This window comes from Xenopus tropicalis, chromosome 3 (genome assembly GCF_000004195.4).
Source record: "Xenopus tropicalis strain Nigerian chromosome 3, UCB_Xtro_10.0, whole genome shotgun sequence".
Lineage (NCBI taxonomy): Eukaryota > Metazoa > Chordata > Amphibia > Anura > Pipidae > Xenopus > Xenopus tropicalis.
The window spans coordinates 22895166-22913873 of NC_030679.2; the positions used below are offsets into that span (position 1 = coordinate 22895166).

The following is an 18708-nucleotide window of genomic DNA, read 5'->3' on the forward strand; positions in this document are numbered from 1 at the left end:
ATATCAACCTCAGACAGATGGGCTGGTGGAGAGATTTCGTAATCTTTCCTTAAAAGAGAAGGAAAGGTAAAAACTAAGTAAGCTTTATCAAAAAGGTCTATGTAAATACAGCCATAAGCATTTCCAAAAGAAACACAGAATTTCTTGTCTCTTTTTTTGTAAACCTGATGTTCCAGTGTCTGATTTCCTCCCTCCAAAACATCCTTAATTCCTTTGGCCAGAGTCTGCGCAGTTCTCTCTCCTCTCCTGCTCCCCCTCCCACTAGAATGCCAAAAATTCCCTCCCCCCTCACTTAGGATCTGAGCTATAATGGCTAGACTGCAGGCAGGAAGCTACTTAAAATGGCAGCTGCTAGCTTAAGCAAACGGAGAAAGCTTCTAAAGTTTACTTAGGTATGGTAATGGTTTCTGCAGAATAAATATATTGTTCTAGGTGGCACTAATGTGGCAAATCTTATTGGCATTAAAATGCCAAAATGACTTTCCTTCTCCTTCAAGGGCTCGTAGCAAGAGTTTCTTCCTGCATTCCTACCCAGTGGCATTCTGCATTCCACTGCAGAGGAGTGCAGAAAGAAACACCCCATTTTTCCTTATGATGCTGTACTAACACAGGCGCATGTTGTGCTGAACGCAGGTGGAAAGCAACATGCTGTTAGTACATCCCCATAAGGAAGAATGGGGTGTTCCTGTCTGTGCCCCCTGCAGTGTAAGGCAGGAGAATGCCACTGTGCAGGAAGAATCACTTGTCTGTAGAAGAAAATGGAAATGCCTTGGACTGTTTGACCTGATTTGTCATTAAAAGTGCCCCAGGGCTCCAATTGGTTTTCACCATTTAAACCGCTGTATGGAAGATATCCAGAGGGACTTCTTAACATTGCAAAAGAAACATGCAAACTAAAGGCCACTCCTTATTTAAGTGTAACTAAACATATTACATTCAAGCAGGATTTGCTGCTGTAATAGATATAGATATAAAATATACCAGCCAGCAGTGTCGGACTGGGATGCCAGGGGCCCACCAGAAAATCCTAGACCATGGGCCCACTCTCCAAACTATTTTTCATTCGCTTCTCACTCAACATGGTATAATCTTTTCTCCCTTAGACCGACTCTGCAGCTTATCAGCCCGTGTAGGGGCACTAACGATGGGCCTGCCGACTAATATCTGGCCAGATATCGATTGGGCAGGTTTAAAAATTACGTTGGATCAGGGACCGCATCGGCTCCCCAAACTGACTGTGCCTATACCCTTCGTTTGACCGAATTAGCCGGATATTGCCCACCCGTAGGTTGCCAAGTGAGCGGATATTAGCATGTATGGCCACCTTTAGGCCAAACCAGTGTTGCCAGGGGCCCACCAGGAAACCTTGGGCTATAGTCCCACTTTCTAAACTATTATTCCTCCTCTCCTCCCTCAGTCTCTTTTCTTTATCCTTCCATCTCTTCTTCCCATACAGAAGTAGGGAATGACCATGCAACTGGCCAAATAGTTAGGAGCAGGAGGGCCCACTGACACCTGGGCCCACCGGGAGTTTTCCTGGTATCCTGGTGGGCCAGTCTGACACTGCCAGCCAGGGAAAAGAACGCCTGAGCAAATTTACCATATGTATCTAATTAAATACTGAAAATCCCTCTATGGCAAATTAGAGAGACTTCAAAAGGTTTTTTTTTCCCTTCCTCTGGATTAATTTAAGGAGGCCATACACGGGCCGATTCTAGCTGCTGATATCAGTCCCTTAGACCAATTCGGCAGCTAATCGGCCCGTGTATGGGCACTAACGATGGGTCTGCCCGACCAACATCTGGCCTGAAATCAGCCAGATCTCTATCGGGCAGGTTAAAAAATTTAGTCGGATTGGGGACCGCATCAGCTCGTTGATGCGACCCCCGATCCAACTTTGCCTATACCCGTCGTTCTAATTCGATCGTTGGGCCCCAGGGCCAAATGACCAAATTAGCCTGGATTCGCCCGTAGGTGGGGGATATCGGGAGAAGATCCACTCGCTTCGCATCGCCAAGCGAGCGGATCTGAAAGTGTGTGGCCACCTTAGCAGGTTTCACATAGACTTAAAGATTTTAACTTGATGGATGTGTGTCTTTTTTCAACTTAACTTACTATGTTACCAAAAACAACCTTTAAATCATCATCTGCTCAAAGGCCCCATAGATTTCACTGTATGACTGCATCATGTGATAAGTTGGTCAGCGCTGCTCTAGACTAATATGTAATTGGAATGTGTCATAATGTGTAAGACAAAATCATTAATTAAATACATAAATAATGGAGAAATGTGTGTGTATGTATGTGTTTCTCTGTCTCTCTCTTTCTCTTTGTTACGGCAGGGAGAGCCCTGAGCCCTGAAATATAATATCATGATTAAGGCAAAACATATCCCAGGTAAAGCTAACCAAACTGCGGATTCTTTATCTTGCCAGCAGTTCAATGTATTTTGGAGCGATTAAGCAAGCAAAGTGGGGATCCCTTTCCCGAATCACCTTTGGGACTTAATTTATCCAGTGTAATGATTATTTTGCAAGGCTCTGTGGCTTGCAAAACTTGGCTGGACTACAAGTCATCATGGATACAGAGGCAGGCATTTCAAACACAAAATATATCTGACTTAAATCAGAAGGATCACATGGTTATGTTTATTTTGGATTTTTTTCAGTCAGGCCAATCAATTCCATTAAAAGAAAGCTGGCAGGGAATCCTTTTTGGGCTAAATTATTATTACCCTCCAGTGTCACTAAGAATCCATTGGTACAACAAGTAGTCAAAGGTTTAACTCGTTCTCATGTTAAGCCAGATTGTAGGAAACCCATTACTATATCGTTATTAAATAAACTTATGCCAGTTTTGCTGCAGGTTTGCACAAATAGTTACATAGTTACATAGTTACATAGGGTTGAAAAAAGACCTGTGTCCATCAAGTTCAACCCATCCAAGTAAACCCAGCACACCTAACCCACACCTACCAATCTATACACTCACATACATAAACTATAAATACAACCACTAGTACTAACTGTAGATATTAGTATCACAATAGCCTTGGATATTCTGATTGATCAAGAACTCATCCAGGCCCCTCTTAAAGGCATTAACAGAATCTGCCATTACCACATCACTAGGAAGGGCATTCCATAACCTCACTGCCCTCACCGTGAAAAACCACCTACGCTGCTTCAAATGGAAACTCCTTTCCTCTAATCTAAAGGGGTGACCTCTGGTGCGTTGATTGTTTTTATGGGAAAAAAGAACATCCCCCAACTGCCTATAATCCCCTCTAATGTACTTGTACAGAGTAATCATGTCCCCTCGCAAGCGCCTCTTTTCCAGAGAAAACAACCCCAACCTCGACAGTCTCACCTCATAGTTTAAATCTTCCATCCCCTTTACCAGTTTAGTTGCAGTCTCTGCACTCTCTCCAGCTCATTAATATCCTTCTTAAGGACTGGAGCCCAAAACTGCACTGCATACTCAAGGTGAGGCCTTACCAGGGACCTATAAAGAGGCAAAATTATGTTCTCATCCCTTGAGTCAATGCCCTTTTTTATACAAGACAGCACTTTATTTGCTTTAGTAGCCACAGAATGACACTGCCTGGAATTAGACAACTTGTTATCAACAAAAACCCCTAGATCCTTCTCCATTAAGGATACCCCCAACACACTACCATTCAGTAGATAGTTTGCGTTTATATTATTTCTACCAAAGTGCATACTGTCTATGCCCCCCTCCAGGTCATTAATAAACAAGTTAAACAGCAAAGGCCCAAGGACTGACCCCTGCGGTACTCCACTAACCACACTGGTCCAATTAGAAAATGTTCCATTTACCACCACTCTTTGTACTCTATCCTTCAGCCAGTTCTCTATCCAATTACAAATATTATGTTCTAGGCCAATATTCCTTAATTTGATCATTAACCTTCTGTGAGGTACTGTATCAAACGCTTTAGCAAAGTCCAAGTAGATGACATCAACTGCCATTCCAGCATCAAGGTTCCTACTCACCTCCTCATAAAAGGCAACTAAATTAGTCTGGCAAGATCTGTTACGCATAAAACCATGCTGGCACAAACTAATAGTATTGTGAACTGCAATGTATTCAAGTACCCTATCCCTTATTACCCCTTCCAAAAGTTTTCCTACTACTGATGTCAGACTAACAGGCCTATAGTTTTCAGGCTGAGAACGGGATCCCTTTTTAAATAACGGCACCACATTAGCAATCCGCCAGTCTCTTGGCACCATGCCAGACCTCAATGAATCCTGAAAAATTAAGTGAAGAGGTTTGGCAATCACAGCGCTCAGCTCATTTAATACCCTGGGATGAATCCCATCCGGCCCTGGACCTTTGTTTACCTTTACATGTTCAAGTCTCTTTTGAATTTCCTCCCGAGTGACCCATGCGTCAGTAGCTAAATTACTAGAACTGGGCATATTACAAGGGAAGCCTTCATTATCTGGCTCCTCAGATGTATAGACAGATGAAAAATAAGAGTTCAAAATTTCAGCTTTTTCCCCGTTTTCATCAACCAACGTACCCCCCCGTGATAATAAAGTTCCCACCCCTTCTTGCTTCATTTTTTTACTATTCACATAATTAAAAAATAATTTTGGATTCTTTTTACTCCTAGCTGCAATATCCCTTTCCATCTCTATTTTAGCTTGCCTGATAGCTTTTTTGCATGCTTTATTTGCTTCCTTGTACCTGATGAAAGTTTCCGTTTTTTCTTACCAACCTCGACAATAACACTTTTATTCAGCCATAAAGGTTTTGCTTTGTGATGCCTCTCCTTGCTTACAAGGGGGATATACTGTTGTGTATACCTACAAAGCAATGTTTTAAAGATGTTCCATTTTCCTTCTGTGTCTAACCCCATGAAAAGCCTTTCCCAGTTGACACATTGCAGAGATGCCCTTATACTGGCAAAGTCTGCACGTCTAAAATTGAGTGTTTTAGTTACTCCCTTATAGCGCTGTCTCTGCAGCATTATCTCAAAGGAGACCATGTTGTGATCACTGTTCCCCAAATGCTCACCCACACAAATGTTAGAGATAAGTTCATTATTATTAGAAATCACCAGGTCCAAAATAGCGTCATTCCTAGTGGGTTCTTGAACTGCCTGAAATAAAAAGTTGTCATTTAGCATATTTACAAACCTACTAGCTTTTTCTGACTTAGCCACCCCATTACTCCAGTCAATGTCCGGATAATTAAAGTCCCCCATAACAACAACTTGACCCAGTTTTGAAGCCTCCTCCATTTGCAACAATAGCTGGGCCTCATCCCCCTCATCTATACGGGGTGGTTTATAGCATACACCAATGATCATTTTCTTTGTGACCTTCAGCCCTACTGAAATTTCTACCCAAAGAGATTCGACGTTTTCATTGGTAATGTCTTTATTACATGGCTTTAAGTCTGACTTTACGTAAAGACAAACCCCTCCACCCTTTTTAATCTCTCTGTCCCTCCTAAAAAGTGTATAACCATTTAAATTCACAGCCCAGTCACATTTATCATCCCACCAGGTCTCAGTGATACCTATTAAATCATAATTTTCAATACATGCAATAGCTTGCAGCTCCCCTAATTTACCCGACAAGCTACGCGCATTAGCCAGCATGCAGCGGAGATTATTACTTCTCCCTCTGATGTTTACATTAGCTAAGGGAGAATTAGAGCTAAGGCAATTATGAGACTGCTTTCCTTGTAACGGAAGCTCCTTATCTGATAAACTATATGCCCCCCTCAATGAATATGAAACACTAGCAGTATTTTTGATTACATACTTTGCAGCATTAAGACTGAGCAAAGCTGTGTCACCTACAAAAATTAAACCTGGGGGAAATTTTGAGGATGACATCTCTTAGACGAGGACTCCGGTTAATATCCGCTCTTCCAAAACAGTCAAGCAATCCAGGGAATGTTTAATTTGGATTGGTCAATTTCTAGACCCCTTTTTATGCCCTGAAAAAACACTCCCCGACTAAAGGCCCTTTTTTCATATGTGAAAATTCAGAATTTTTGTCAAAATTCCAAGTTTCTAAAGTTCTTGGGGGTTTTTTGGATCAACTTGGCCTAGTAGAAAGCAGAGACCATTCTCATTCCTTTCGCATAGGGGCAGCGACACAAGCCGCATTGTGGGGTTTAGGTGGCCAAGTCATTAAACAGATAGGAAGGTAGAATTCAGATCATTATAAGTTGTACGTCAGACCTTCAATGGTTTAATATTCTAGTGTTTATTGAATCTTTAACTGTTTTTCAGATGTCATTCAGCAAATTTGGGTGATAAAAAATATAGAGTGATATAGGATGGTGACAGGGGCATGAGATGGTATAAATTCATCCAAACACTCACATTAATGTTAAAAAAACATGGATACCCCAAGGTGATTTTGATACACTTGGGAGGAAACAATATTGGTTTTCGGAAAACAATTGACCTCATTGATGAAATCAAAATGTCTTTATGCTGGATGTGTTATTAATCTGGTCAGAAGGGATCCCATGGCTGTGCTGGCAATCAAAGCAGTTCAAACCTCTGGAAAAATGTAGACGTAAACTTCATCATTCTATTTCCAAATTCTCAAGTCAGATGATTACCGTCTGTAGACATAATGAATTAGAGAGCGGTGAGCAAGGTTTATTTAGAGAGGACAAAGTCCATTTATCGGAAATAGGGTTAGACATTTTCAATGTCGGCCTTCAAAATGCAATTGATAAAGCATTGTTGTGTGGAGGGAGCCAAGCCAAAGTTAGGGTATAAACTGGCCTTGGTGTGGTGGATGTTAAAGAATAATAAGTGTTCTGGCTGATTCATGGCAGAACTTTAGCTTAAATGGAATGGTGGGCTCTGCAAGCAGACAGAGCTTGATTGTGGTCCTCACATGCAATATTGTTGTTTAAGTTATATATCCAATTAATTAATTGGAGTACTTTATAGATGCAATATATCATTAAAGATCGGCTGTGGCCTCTCTCCACTCAATGAATGGTGTCAGTGTGTTTTATTCATACATCGTTCAGTGAAAATGCCCAAGGTGTTCATGCCTACCTATCCCATGAGAGATAGACGGATTTTAGACCTAATTGATGATGCTTGGAGAGAGGATGAACTGCTGTATGAGGATGTGACCATCCCCCTGGTGAGACAACCTGATTCAATATTTGTGTTCCTATGTCCTAATGTCACTACTTTGTAGTAGTAGGGCACTACTTTGTAGTAGACCTGTGCATAAGAATAGCACACACACTTTTTATGCACAGAAACAATGCAGAGAGGAATATAATCACGAACAATTGAATAAGAAATTCTCACACAGTGAGACAACAGTGACCACGTTTTTTTGGAAGTAATTTGTTTGTGATGTTAAGTGTGGAAAAGCCCCCAGACACTGTATTAGCGAAAAGTATGTTATCTGGTTGCAGGTAGTGGCCACAGAGAGGCTGAGAAGCAGTAGTTAGCCACCATGTGCTTCAGGCTGTAAAAGAAAGTGCAGGAGCAAGAACATGTATTCTTTTCAGCCCTATTTGCCATGTAGTTATTATTTACACTGTATATTTATAAAACAAATTGGACGAAAGAAACAAGAATTGAGATTTTGTTTTCAATTTATTTTTCTTAGAACGAACTTCCGGGGCCAGAGCAGGATAATGGCTGGGCAACGGAGTCTGTTAAAGAAGAGGAAATTAAATGGGCGGACCTGGCACTGCAGTATTTACATGAAAATATTCCTTCATCGGGCAGCTAAAAGCAGTGAACACCGTGTATTTGTGTATTAACAAACTAAAATGTCTAGTAAGGTTTTTTTTTGTACTGAACTATGTTTCCTTGAGGTAATAAAGCCACTAAAGCATGCCAAGATTAATCCCAGGCAGAGTAAGCGAGTGAGTGGACTCTTACCCCTACTATGACACCCAACTATAGAAACCAAGACATGGTCTGACCATACCCCCATTATGGGGCTAATAATCCCTCCGGTTTCTGCTCCAAAAGTGGAACGGGGCAAATAAATATATCAAAGAAAAAATTCACTGTACAGGTATGGGATCCCTTATCTGGAAACCCGTTATCCAGAAAGTTTAGAATTACAGGAAGCTATCTCCCATACAACCAATTTTGAGCAATTCTGATTTTAGAAATGAATTCCTTTTTCTTTGTAATAATAAAACAGTACCATTGTACTTAATGGGAGCTAAGCTGCATGAATCCTGTACAGGTGGGTTATGTTAGTAAGCAAATCCCACACTAGGCTTTGAGGAAGGAGTACCGCATTGCTCCGAAAACTCACCTGTTTTTCCCATATACCTTTTTTATATGTCGATTCCCCTCAAACATTTTTGCTTACATATTTACTTTACAATTCTCTCTGTTTCATCACCCGATCACCTTTGGGTTAGTCCACAAGGTAAGGCAGTTTAGGGGAAAAGATGAAAGCCTTCAGATTTAAATATCTATTCTACCTGTGTATATGGGAAAGCAACAATCATTTATTTAACCAATTACATTCTTGCTGTGACAGCACTGCACTAACTATGGTGCATCTACATTTACAGACTATGTTGCCCAAAATTCCCTTTTCTGAAAACTGCCCGCTGATAGCAACCTAGAAATGAGAGCTCACAAATAGTTAAAAAAAAATGACTCCACTGATACCACTATTACCTATAGCACATTACCTTTCTTTTTTTTAATTCTTTTATTTGTGTGCTCATAAAACCTTTGGTATAAGAGAAAATCGAGTATATTTTATTGCTCAAACAGGAGTACAATGCTATATGGTAAGAAAATAACTGAATTGTCCTTAACTCTTTTACTGCCAAGCACGTATGGCATACGTGCTGGCAGTAAAAGGGCTTAAACGCCAACGACGTGTCTCATACGTCGTTGGCGTTTAAGCGCTGCAGAGGGCTTCTAACAATGACAGCCCCCCTGGGCAATGTGCCAGGGGGGCTGTCATCAGGGTCCTGCGAGCCGATCGCTCGCAGGACCCTCCAGGAAGCAGCAGACGCGATCGCATCGCGTCTGCTGCTTCCTGCTTCCTCCCTCTCCCCCAGCGCCGGCCCAACTGAGGAAGGAGGCGATCGGTCTTCAGGAACAGGTAAGGAGTTTTTTTTTTCTTGCATTTACACACTTTTACACACTTATACACACATTTACATACATTTATACACACTTACATACATTTACACACACTTACAGCACACATTTTAGCTTTTTTTTTTTTTTTCATTTTTCACACTTTTATACACTTATTTACACTCATATACACACTTACACACTATCACACAACTTTTACACATGTACACACATGTATACACAAACACTTTGGTTTTTTTTTGTTTTGCTTTTTTTTTTTTTTTTTTCATTTTACCACTTTGTTTTTATTTTCTTTTACCTAAAAACTGTTTATTTTGACAGCGTAACTATTGGATCAGATATTCTGGCCACTAATTACACTGTCATGTAACTTATTTTGTTGTTTCACTGATTTGCACAATTTTTGTGGTTTTATCACATTTTATCCCTATATAAGTGTTCCTGATCTGTTTTTAGCGTAGCTTTGCCAGGTGTAACTTTGATGTACAAAAATAACTTTACCTATTTTGAATTCATCAGAATGTGTACTTTCCAAAAATATATGGTTTTCTGGGGGTCACTGTATAGTTAGGGGGGGTTACTGCACATAATACACTGACAGGGGGCTCTGTGGGCAAAAGCTGAGCTGGCAGGCGAGAAATCCTTATGCGCTATTTTCATTTTGGGTTCAGTACATACCGCAGACTTTGGTATATCTATGCATATTGGGCATCAAACTGTTCAGTAGGCCTCTGGTGTTCCTATTTGGGGTGACTTGCCTTTGTACGCAAGAAATTGTGTGAGATAAATGCGACAAATTGCAACATTTTTAGGCGATTTTCTGAAATGTCATAAAAACCAATAACTTTAGGAAAGCTCTGCAGATTGGTACTTTGGTGTAGAAAGGACTCTTTACCCTTGTTGGATTTGTCAGAATGTGTACTTTCCAAAAATATATGGTTTTGTGGGGGATCTGTATAGTTAGGGGAAGTTTTGGCACATAATACACTGACAGGGGGCTCTGTGTGCAAAAGCTGAGCTGGCAGGCGAGAAATCCTTATGCGCTATTTTCATTTAGGGTTCAGTACATACCGCAGACTTTGGTATATCTATGCATATTGGGCATCAAACTGTTCAGTAGGCCTCTGGTGTTCCTATTTGGGGTGACTTGCCTTTGTACGCAAGAAATTGTGTGAGATAAATGCGACAAATTGCAACATTTTTAGGCGATTTTCTGAAATGTCATAAAAACCAATAACTTTAGGAAAGCTCTGCAGATTGGTACTTTGGTGTAGAAAGGACTCTTTACCCTTGTTGGATTTGTCAGAATGTGTACTTTCCAAAAATATATGGTTTTGTGGGGGATCTGTATAGTTAGGGGAAGTTTTGGCACATAATACACTGACAGGGGGCTCTGTGTGCAAAAGCTGAGCTGGCAGGCGAGAAATCCTTATGCGCTATTTTCATTTAGGGTTCAGTACATACCGCAGACTTTGGTATATCTATGCATATTGGGCATCAAACTGTTCAGTAGGCCTCTGGTGTTCCTATTTGGGGTGACTTGCCTTTGTACGCAAGAAATTGTGTGAGATAAGTGCGACAAATTGCAACATTTTTAGGCGATTTTCTGAAATGTCATAAAAACCAATAACTTTAGGAAAGCTCTGCAGATTGGTACTTTGGTGTAGAAATGACTCTTTACCCTTGTTGGATTTGTCAGAATGTGTACTTTCCAAAAATATATGGTTTTGTGGGGGTCACTGTATGGTTAGGGGAAGTTTTGGCACATAATACACTGACAGGGGGCTCTGTGTGCAAAAGCTGAGCTGGCAGGCGAGAAATCCTTATGCGCTATTTTCATTTTGGGTTCAGTACATACCGCAGACTTTGGTATATCTATGCATATTGGGCATCAAACTGTTCAGTAGACCTCTGGTGTTAATTTTTGGGGTGATTTGTCTTTATCTGATCTTTATCAAGAAATTGTGAGAGATAAATGCGGCAAATTGCAACATTTTTATGCGATTTTCGAAATGTCATATAAATCTGCAAACTTAGGAAAGCTTTACAGCTTGGTACTTTGTAGCAATAAGAAATATTTACCCATTATAGATTCGGGGAGATGTGTATTTTCCAAAAATATATGGCTTTCTGGGGTGAATGTACTTTTTTTGTAGCATTATCCCACATAAAGGATGTAAATGTGTTGATTTTGCAGGAGCTGAAATGATAGATCATATGGGGGTATGTTCCCATTGGGGCCCCTACATGCCACATACTTAGGTAAACCTATACATATTGGGCATCAAACTGTTCAGTGGACCCCTGGCGTTCAAATTTAGGGTGTTTTATCTTGGTACCTAACACTATGTGGGAGATAAGATGCTGCAAAGTGGAAGCTTTGAGGGGATTTTTGGAAATGTCATCAAAATTGCTAACTTTAGAAAAGCTGTGCGGCTTGGTACTTTGGAGTAGAAAGACATGGGTACCCATTTTAGATTCGGGGGAATGTGTACTTTCCAAAAATATATGACTTTCTGGGGTGAGCATACTTTTTTGTAGCTTTATCCCACATATAATGATGTAAATGTGTTGATTTTGCATGAGCTGAAATGACAGAAATGACAGTATATATGGGGGTATGTTCACATTGGGGCCCCTACATGCCACATACTTAGGTAAACCTATACATATTGGGCATCAAACTGTTCAGTGGACCCCTGGCGTTCAAATTCAGGGTGTTTTATCTTGGTACCTAATGCTATGTGAGAGATAAGATGCTTCAAAATGGAAGCTTTGAGGGGATTTTTGGAAATGTCATCAAAATTGCTAACTTTAGAAAAGCTGTGCGGCTTGGTACTTTGGAGTAGAAAGACATGGGTACCCATTTTAGATTCGGGGGAATGTGTACTTTCCAAAAATATATGGCTTTCTGGGGTGAGCGTACTTTTTTGTAGCTTTATCTCACATATAATGATGTAAATGTGTTGATTTTGCAGGAGCTGAAATGACAGAAATGACAGTATATATGGGGGTATGTTCACATTCGGGCCCCTACATGCCACATACTTGGGTAAACCTATACATATTGGGCATCAAACTGTTCAGTGGACCCCTGGTGTTCAAATTCAGGGTGTTTTATCTTGGTACCTAATGCTATGTGGGAGATAAGATGCTGCAAATTGGAAGCTTTGAGGGGATTTTTGGAAATGTCATCAAAATTGCTAACTTTAAAAAAGCTGTGCGGCTTGGTACTTTGGAGTAGAAAGACATGGGTACCCATTTTAGATTCGGGGGAATGTGTACTTTCCAAAAATATATGACTTTCTGGGGTGAGCGTACTTTTTTGTAGCTTTATCCCACATATAATGATGTAAATGTGTTGATTTTGCAGGAGCTGAAATGACAGAAATGACAGTATATATGGGGGTATGTTCACATTGGGGCCCCTACATGCCACATACTTAGGTAAACCTATACATATTGGGCATCAAACTGTTCAGTGGACCCCTGGCGTTCAAATTCAGGGTGTTTTATCTTGGTACCTAATGCTATGTGGGAGATAAGATGCTTCAAAATGGAAGCTTTGAGGGGATTTTTGGAAATGTCATCAAAATTGCTAACTTTAGAAAAGCTGTGCGGCTTGGTACTTTGGAGTAGAAAGACATGGGTACCCATTTTAGATTCGGGGGAATGTGTACTTTCCAAAAATATATGGCTTTCTGGGGTGAGCGTACTTTTTTGTAGCTTTATCTCACGTATAATGATGTAAATGTGTTGATTTTGCAGGAGCTGAAATGACAGAAATGACAGTATATATGGGGGTATGTTCACATTGGGGCCCCTACATGCCACATACTTAGGTAAACCTATACATATTGGGCATCAAACTGTTCAGTGGACCCCTGGCGTTCAAATTTAGGGTGTTTTATCTTGGTACCTAACACTATGTGGGAGATAAGATGCTGCAAAGTGGAAGCTTTGAGGGGATTTTTGGAAATGTCATCAAAATTGCTAACTTTAGAAAAGCTGTGCGGCTTGGTACTTTGGAGTAGAAAGACATGGGTACCCATTTTAGATTCGGGGGAATGTCTACTTTCCAAAAATATATGACTTTCTGGGGTGAGCGTACTTTTTACTAGCTTCATCCCACATATAATGATGTAAATGTGTTGATTTTGCAGAAGCTGAAATGACAGAAATGACAGTTCATATGGGGTATGTTCACATTGGGGCCCCTACATGCCACATACTTAGGTAAACCTATACATATTGGGCATCAAACTGTTCAGTGGACCCCTGGCGTTCAAATTTAGGGTGTTTTATCTTGGTACCTAACACTATGTGGGAGATAAGATGCTGCAAAGTGGAAGCTTTGAGGGGATTTTTGGAAATGTCATCAAAATTGCTAACTTTAGAAAAGCTGTGCGGCTTGGTACTTTGGAGTAGAAAGACATGGGTACCCATTTTAGATTCGGGGGAATGTGTACTTTCCAAAAATATATGACTTTCTGGGGTGAGCATACTTTTTACTAGCTTTATCCCACATATAATGATGTAAATGTGTTGATTTTGCAGAAGCTGAAATGACAGAAATGACAGTTCATATGGGGTATGTTCACATTGGGGCCCCTACATGCCACATACTTAGGTAAACCTATACATATTGGGCATCAAACTGTTCAGTGGACCCCAGGCATTCATATTTAGGGTGTTTTATTTGGTTACTTTATGACCTGTAGGAGATAAGATACTATAGACTGGAAGCTTTGAAGCGATTTTTAAAAAAAATCACAAATTTTGATAAAAACCAATAACTTTAGGAAAGCATTGCGACTTGATAGTTTGGAGTAGACAGTTGTGCCTATTCTGTATTCCCCAGAATCTGTTCTTTTCAAAAATGTACAATTTTCTGGGATAAACCTTCTGTTAGTGGAATTTTGGCCTTGAAATCCAAAGTATGCAGTTTTTTTGGAGCAGTGCTTTGGGAATTTGGTAGTGTACTGCTGGGAGTTTTTGACCTATACAAGTGAGAAATCTCCATAAAACTATATATATTTGGTATTGGCACGTTCAGGAGACATGGGACTTTCCAAATCAGTTGTATATTCGTGCATAAAATAATTTTTGTTTCTAGTATGTGTGATTATATTATGGAAAATTTGATTTTTTTTGCATTTTTAGACATTTAGAAGCCTATATCTTGTTACAGAATTGGAATTACACAAAAATTCTACCATGTTTTGAAAGCTTAGGTTGTTCTGAAAAAAACGATATATTGTTTTCCTTGGTAAACTAAAAGTCCCCCCGAGGAAAGGCCCCTAAAGTGAAACAGTGCAAAATGTTCAAAAACTGTCTGGCAATACAAGTTCCGCTTTGACCAAAATGGCTGGCAGTAAAAGGGTTAAGGGGTGGTTCACCTTTGAGGTAACATTCCCAAAAAACAAATTTCTGTAGTTTTCGAGGTTCAACCATGACCAAACTAATGGAATTATCAATGGAATGATGATTATCCAATAAACAGCAGTTTAAATAAATTAGTATTAGTAATGCTTTACATTAAGACAAGTAGTTGGATATAACTAATGCTATACCACTTTCAGCCCAAAGATGGCGATATAGTTCCATCAAATGATATTGTCACAGGATCAACACCAAGCTCAAAGTATATTGCCATACTTGTACCAGCAATATGAGCACATAAAACAAACCTTCATTAATAAATGGGGATGCACCAAATCCACTTTTTCGTAATCGGCTGAACCCCTGAATCCTTCGCAAAGGATTCGGCCAAATACCGAATCATAACGAGAATATGCCCTATTAAGTTGCTAATTAGGCTTTTAAGAAAAGCAGCCTTAGAACCCCGACTTAGGCTCTCTGCGTCTCTCAGCCTGCGTTTTTTCTTCAGGTTGATAGAAGTGGATACGCTTCCCTTGTGCAGCTTCATTTATCTGCACTGAAAAGTACAACAGGTACATGGAGCGGAAGCCAGCCTGATAAACGTGAAGGCATTTTTGCGCCGATCTCTGCTCCGTGTACCTGCGCGTAAGCTGTACTTTTTAGTGCAGAGCTGTGACTGTGAGAGAAGAGAAGGAAATGCTCCAGGGAAATGCCTTAGGGAGCTTAAGTCTTAAAAAAAAAAAAAAAGAATTAGTATATAGCAATTATTTATTTGTACTTAATTTCAAAAAATGTATTGTAAAATTGATGTCTGGGCCGTTTATCTATTATTAAATCTATACCTTGACCTAAAAGTGTTAGGCTAATGCCACACAGCGTATGGCGCATATTTTCAGCAAGCTGAAAAAGATTTGGCGAGAATACGCTCCATACGTTTAAAAATCCCCCTACCTGTGCCTGCAACTGAATGATTGAATATGCTCGGTGCAGGCACATGTAGCCAATATACACATACAAACACAATGCAAAGTTTTTAGGTGGATGTCGGCTACACGTGCCTGCACCCGAGCGTAATCAATGGTTAACTAATGGGATTCTTTAATAAAGTTGATCCTTATTAAATACATGCTCTTTACTGTATATTCACCCCCTAAACTTATTGCACTCACAGAACATACGATTAGAACATTTTATCCACGCATCCAAGTCATCAAGGTTATTGGCTAAAACAATGCAATTCATACTTACAAATATTTTCAGTACAATTGTATGTGTCCTTGCCCTAGCTACATCGTATAGAATGAAATAACACCCTTATTACTATGTGTTCATAAATGAGTTTACTGTGCAACAGCTTGTTGTTTGAGCCATAGAGTAAGGGCGTATCTCCAGTTCTCTAAGTCTTGTGCTTTTCTGCCTGGCTGAAAGAAGCGGATCCGCTTTGGTACGCCGCTCTGTGGGCCTGCACTACAAGCTATGGCAACAGCCTGAGTGTGCGCACGTGGATCAGATTGGCGGTCAGCCTGGAAAACGTTCGCTTTCATGGCAGAAATGCGTACCGAAGCACAAAAGCACAGGGCTGAGAGAAGTGGATATACACTTCGTCTGACCATGCCCGTAACAATGTATCTGCCTAATCAAGCTTATTGTTTCATTAACTGCATCTCACAGACATGGAAAAAGCCAATTTTAAGATACTGAAAAAACCACAGGAACCCCCTGACAGGACAGATACCTAATACTTCAATGAGCGCAAAGGTATTCATTGTGTGTGATTACACTAATTACTTTTTATCTATGCATGCTTTTGATATCAGTAGCTATGTATTAGGCCAATTAATAACAAATAATCACCCCGCCAACATAACACTTTAGGCTAATGCCACACGTAGTGTATGGCGCATATTTTCGGCAAGCCAAAAAAAGTTTTCTGAGAGTACGCTCCATATGCTTAAAAATTCCCCTACCTGTGCCTGCACCCGAATGAATTAAATACGCACGGGTGCAGGCACATGTGGCTGATATCTGACTAAAAACGCGTTTCGGCTTGCTGAAAATATGCGCCATATGCTATGTGTGGCATTAGCCTTTGTTAACAGAAACAAATAAATACACAGCCCAGCAAAGCTCTATTTTTATAAGCCTCTATTTTAAGTGTCAAATGAGTTGACATACAGGGGGGATCAATTTATAAATATTGGACAAATTCGCACCTGGGCATGGGCAGATTTGTTATATGGGCACCCCAAGGCCGCCCCAATTTGAGTCCCCCACACATGGCCAACCACCCCAACCCCACCCCCCCGCCCAGGCCATTTAAACTCACATACAGAGCAGGGGGAGAGTTCCCTGTTGCTCCGTATGGGAGCAAAATTCTTTTCGGCCCAATTTTGGGCTTTGTGGCCTCCCCACGAATGCGGCCTGCACCTGGGCAGTAACCTATAATGACAAGTGATTAGATTTATTCAGCCCAAGGGATAGCACCTGTTAGTGGTCCGGTCCAAAAGTCACAGGTCACCCCAGCAAGCTACACCTGTATTAAACCTACCAGTGAGGTCAAACACCCATCTCTATCTCTCTAGTGATGTTGGTCCTGCCTTCTCTCAAACCCACCCCAGGGAAGAGACCACAATGCTCTGCCCACTTTATGGACAGGACTAGGAAGTCAATGTTGCGTGAATTGACAGGGGGAGGGTTAGGGTCGCACAGGTTGTAAATATGCCAACCCATGTATCACTTATGCCCAAATGTATATATGGCATGACATATTTTATTGTGGAAAGACCAGAAAATATTGTTCCTGGTGAAAACAAATCTCTCAAAGTATGTAACTTGTTACATAAAACAAAAAGATCCTTGGTTCTAAATAATTGTATTGCATAGTTGTTTGATAAATTTGTTTTTTATTGTCAGTTCAATAGACGTTTAATAAAACACATGATTAGTAATTTGTTTATATAGAAGGGTGCATCTTTTTTTGTAAGTGTTTTCATCTTTTGATAATATTCTGTCACCAAAGGATGTCGACTTCATTTTCTTCTTGGTCTGTTCTGGAACGTGTGTTTTCCGACCAAATTGGTATGTTCTTTGTGGGCGCTGACAGTTATTGTTAGTGTTCCAGTGTGACACTTAATACCTGAGTGGGTGCCAGCAAATCCTGGTGCTCCAAGAAGGGAATCATGATGGTCTCCTTTTTCAATAGAGTTCTTAAGAATAACTACCTATTTCTAACACTTGCTGACAATGTATTCTTTTAATAAGAAATCTTTATTTTAATTTGTTTCATTATAATAGGCAAATGAATAATTAGTTTTTCCCATATACTTTCTTCTTTGTAGTGAAAATGAGCTCTGTATAAACAACTCATTCCTTTCCCACCTTTGTTTTTTCTGTCTCTACATTACTGAAAGAGTCTATAATTCAGAGTGTATAATTTGGGGTATATATGTGCATAGGTAATCTGATTAACTATCTACTCCTCCTTTTGGATTTGCTCAGAAGAACAAGGAAGTTGGAAAATGAAACTAGCCTGTTTTGCACAAGAAATAAATATGTTCTCTAATTTAAAAAATGGGCAAAAGGTTTGTTTAACCCTTTTACTACCAGTTGTTAACAGCACTTCAAGTTGGGGGTGGCACCACCACCAGGTCCAACCCCCAGAAATAGGTATCCATCCTCTCGTGATACTTCCTTGGGGGGCTTTTTGAGTGTCTGGGTACATTTCCTTCCCTGAATGTGGGAACATGGAGCGGCTGAAAGCCCTGTGCTTATCCGCAAAACACTGCCAAAGTGTAAAGGCAGCAGCCAGCTACTATGGCACCGGGGTCCGGGCAGGCAGGTGCGAAAGGGAAGGCAACCTCAAATGAAGCGGATATTGTTTGGGCTCCGCGCAATAAGAATAATAAATTTTAAAAAACAGTAACAGAAATAAAAATATATATATATAAATAAATAACTAATAAATGCATGAAAAAAATAAAACAACAGTAATAGAAAAAAAGAGTACATAAATAAATGACAGTTAACTACATGAAAAATAGACACTAATAGACAAAACAGTAATTGAAAAAAAACAGATTTCCAGGCGTGGCAGGGGGGAAACTGGGTATGGCTGCCCAGGTCTCCGGCAGGGGACTTCCAGGCACGCCGGGGGTAAAACTGGATATGGCCACACAGGTCTTAGGGTATGATAGCACAGAGACTCCCCCATGAAT

At 40.3% G+C, this 18708-nt stretch overlaps 1 protein-coding gene across 1 annotated transcript; it reads left to right on the forward strand.

The window, feature by feature from the left end:
• Positions 1-7058: 7058 nt before the first annotated feature.
• On the forward strand, positions 7059-7870 carry anapc13.2 (anaphase promoting complex subunit 13, gene 2). The gene is made up of 2 exons (XM_002937254.3): positions 7059-7157; positions 7638-7870. The coding sequence occupies exons 1-2, from the start codon at positions 7059-7061 to the stop codon at positions 7761-7763; spliced, it is 225 nt and encodes a 74-aa protein (XP_002937300.1). The 3' UTR covers positions 7764-7870.
• Positions 7871-18708: the final 10838 nt, after the last annotated feature.

Coding starts and splice junctions, on each gene's coding strand:
- anapc13.2 (XM_002937254.3), top strand. CDS start 7,059: ATGCCTACCTATCCCATGAGAGATAGACGGATTTTAGACCTAATTGAT. Junction 7,158..7,637: donor AGGATGTGACCATCCCCCTG/GTGAGACAACCT, acceptor TATTTTTCTTAG/AACGAACTTCCGGGGCCAGA.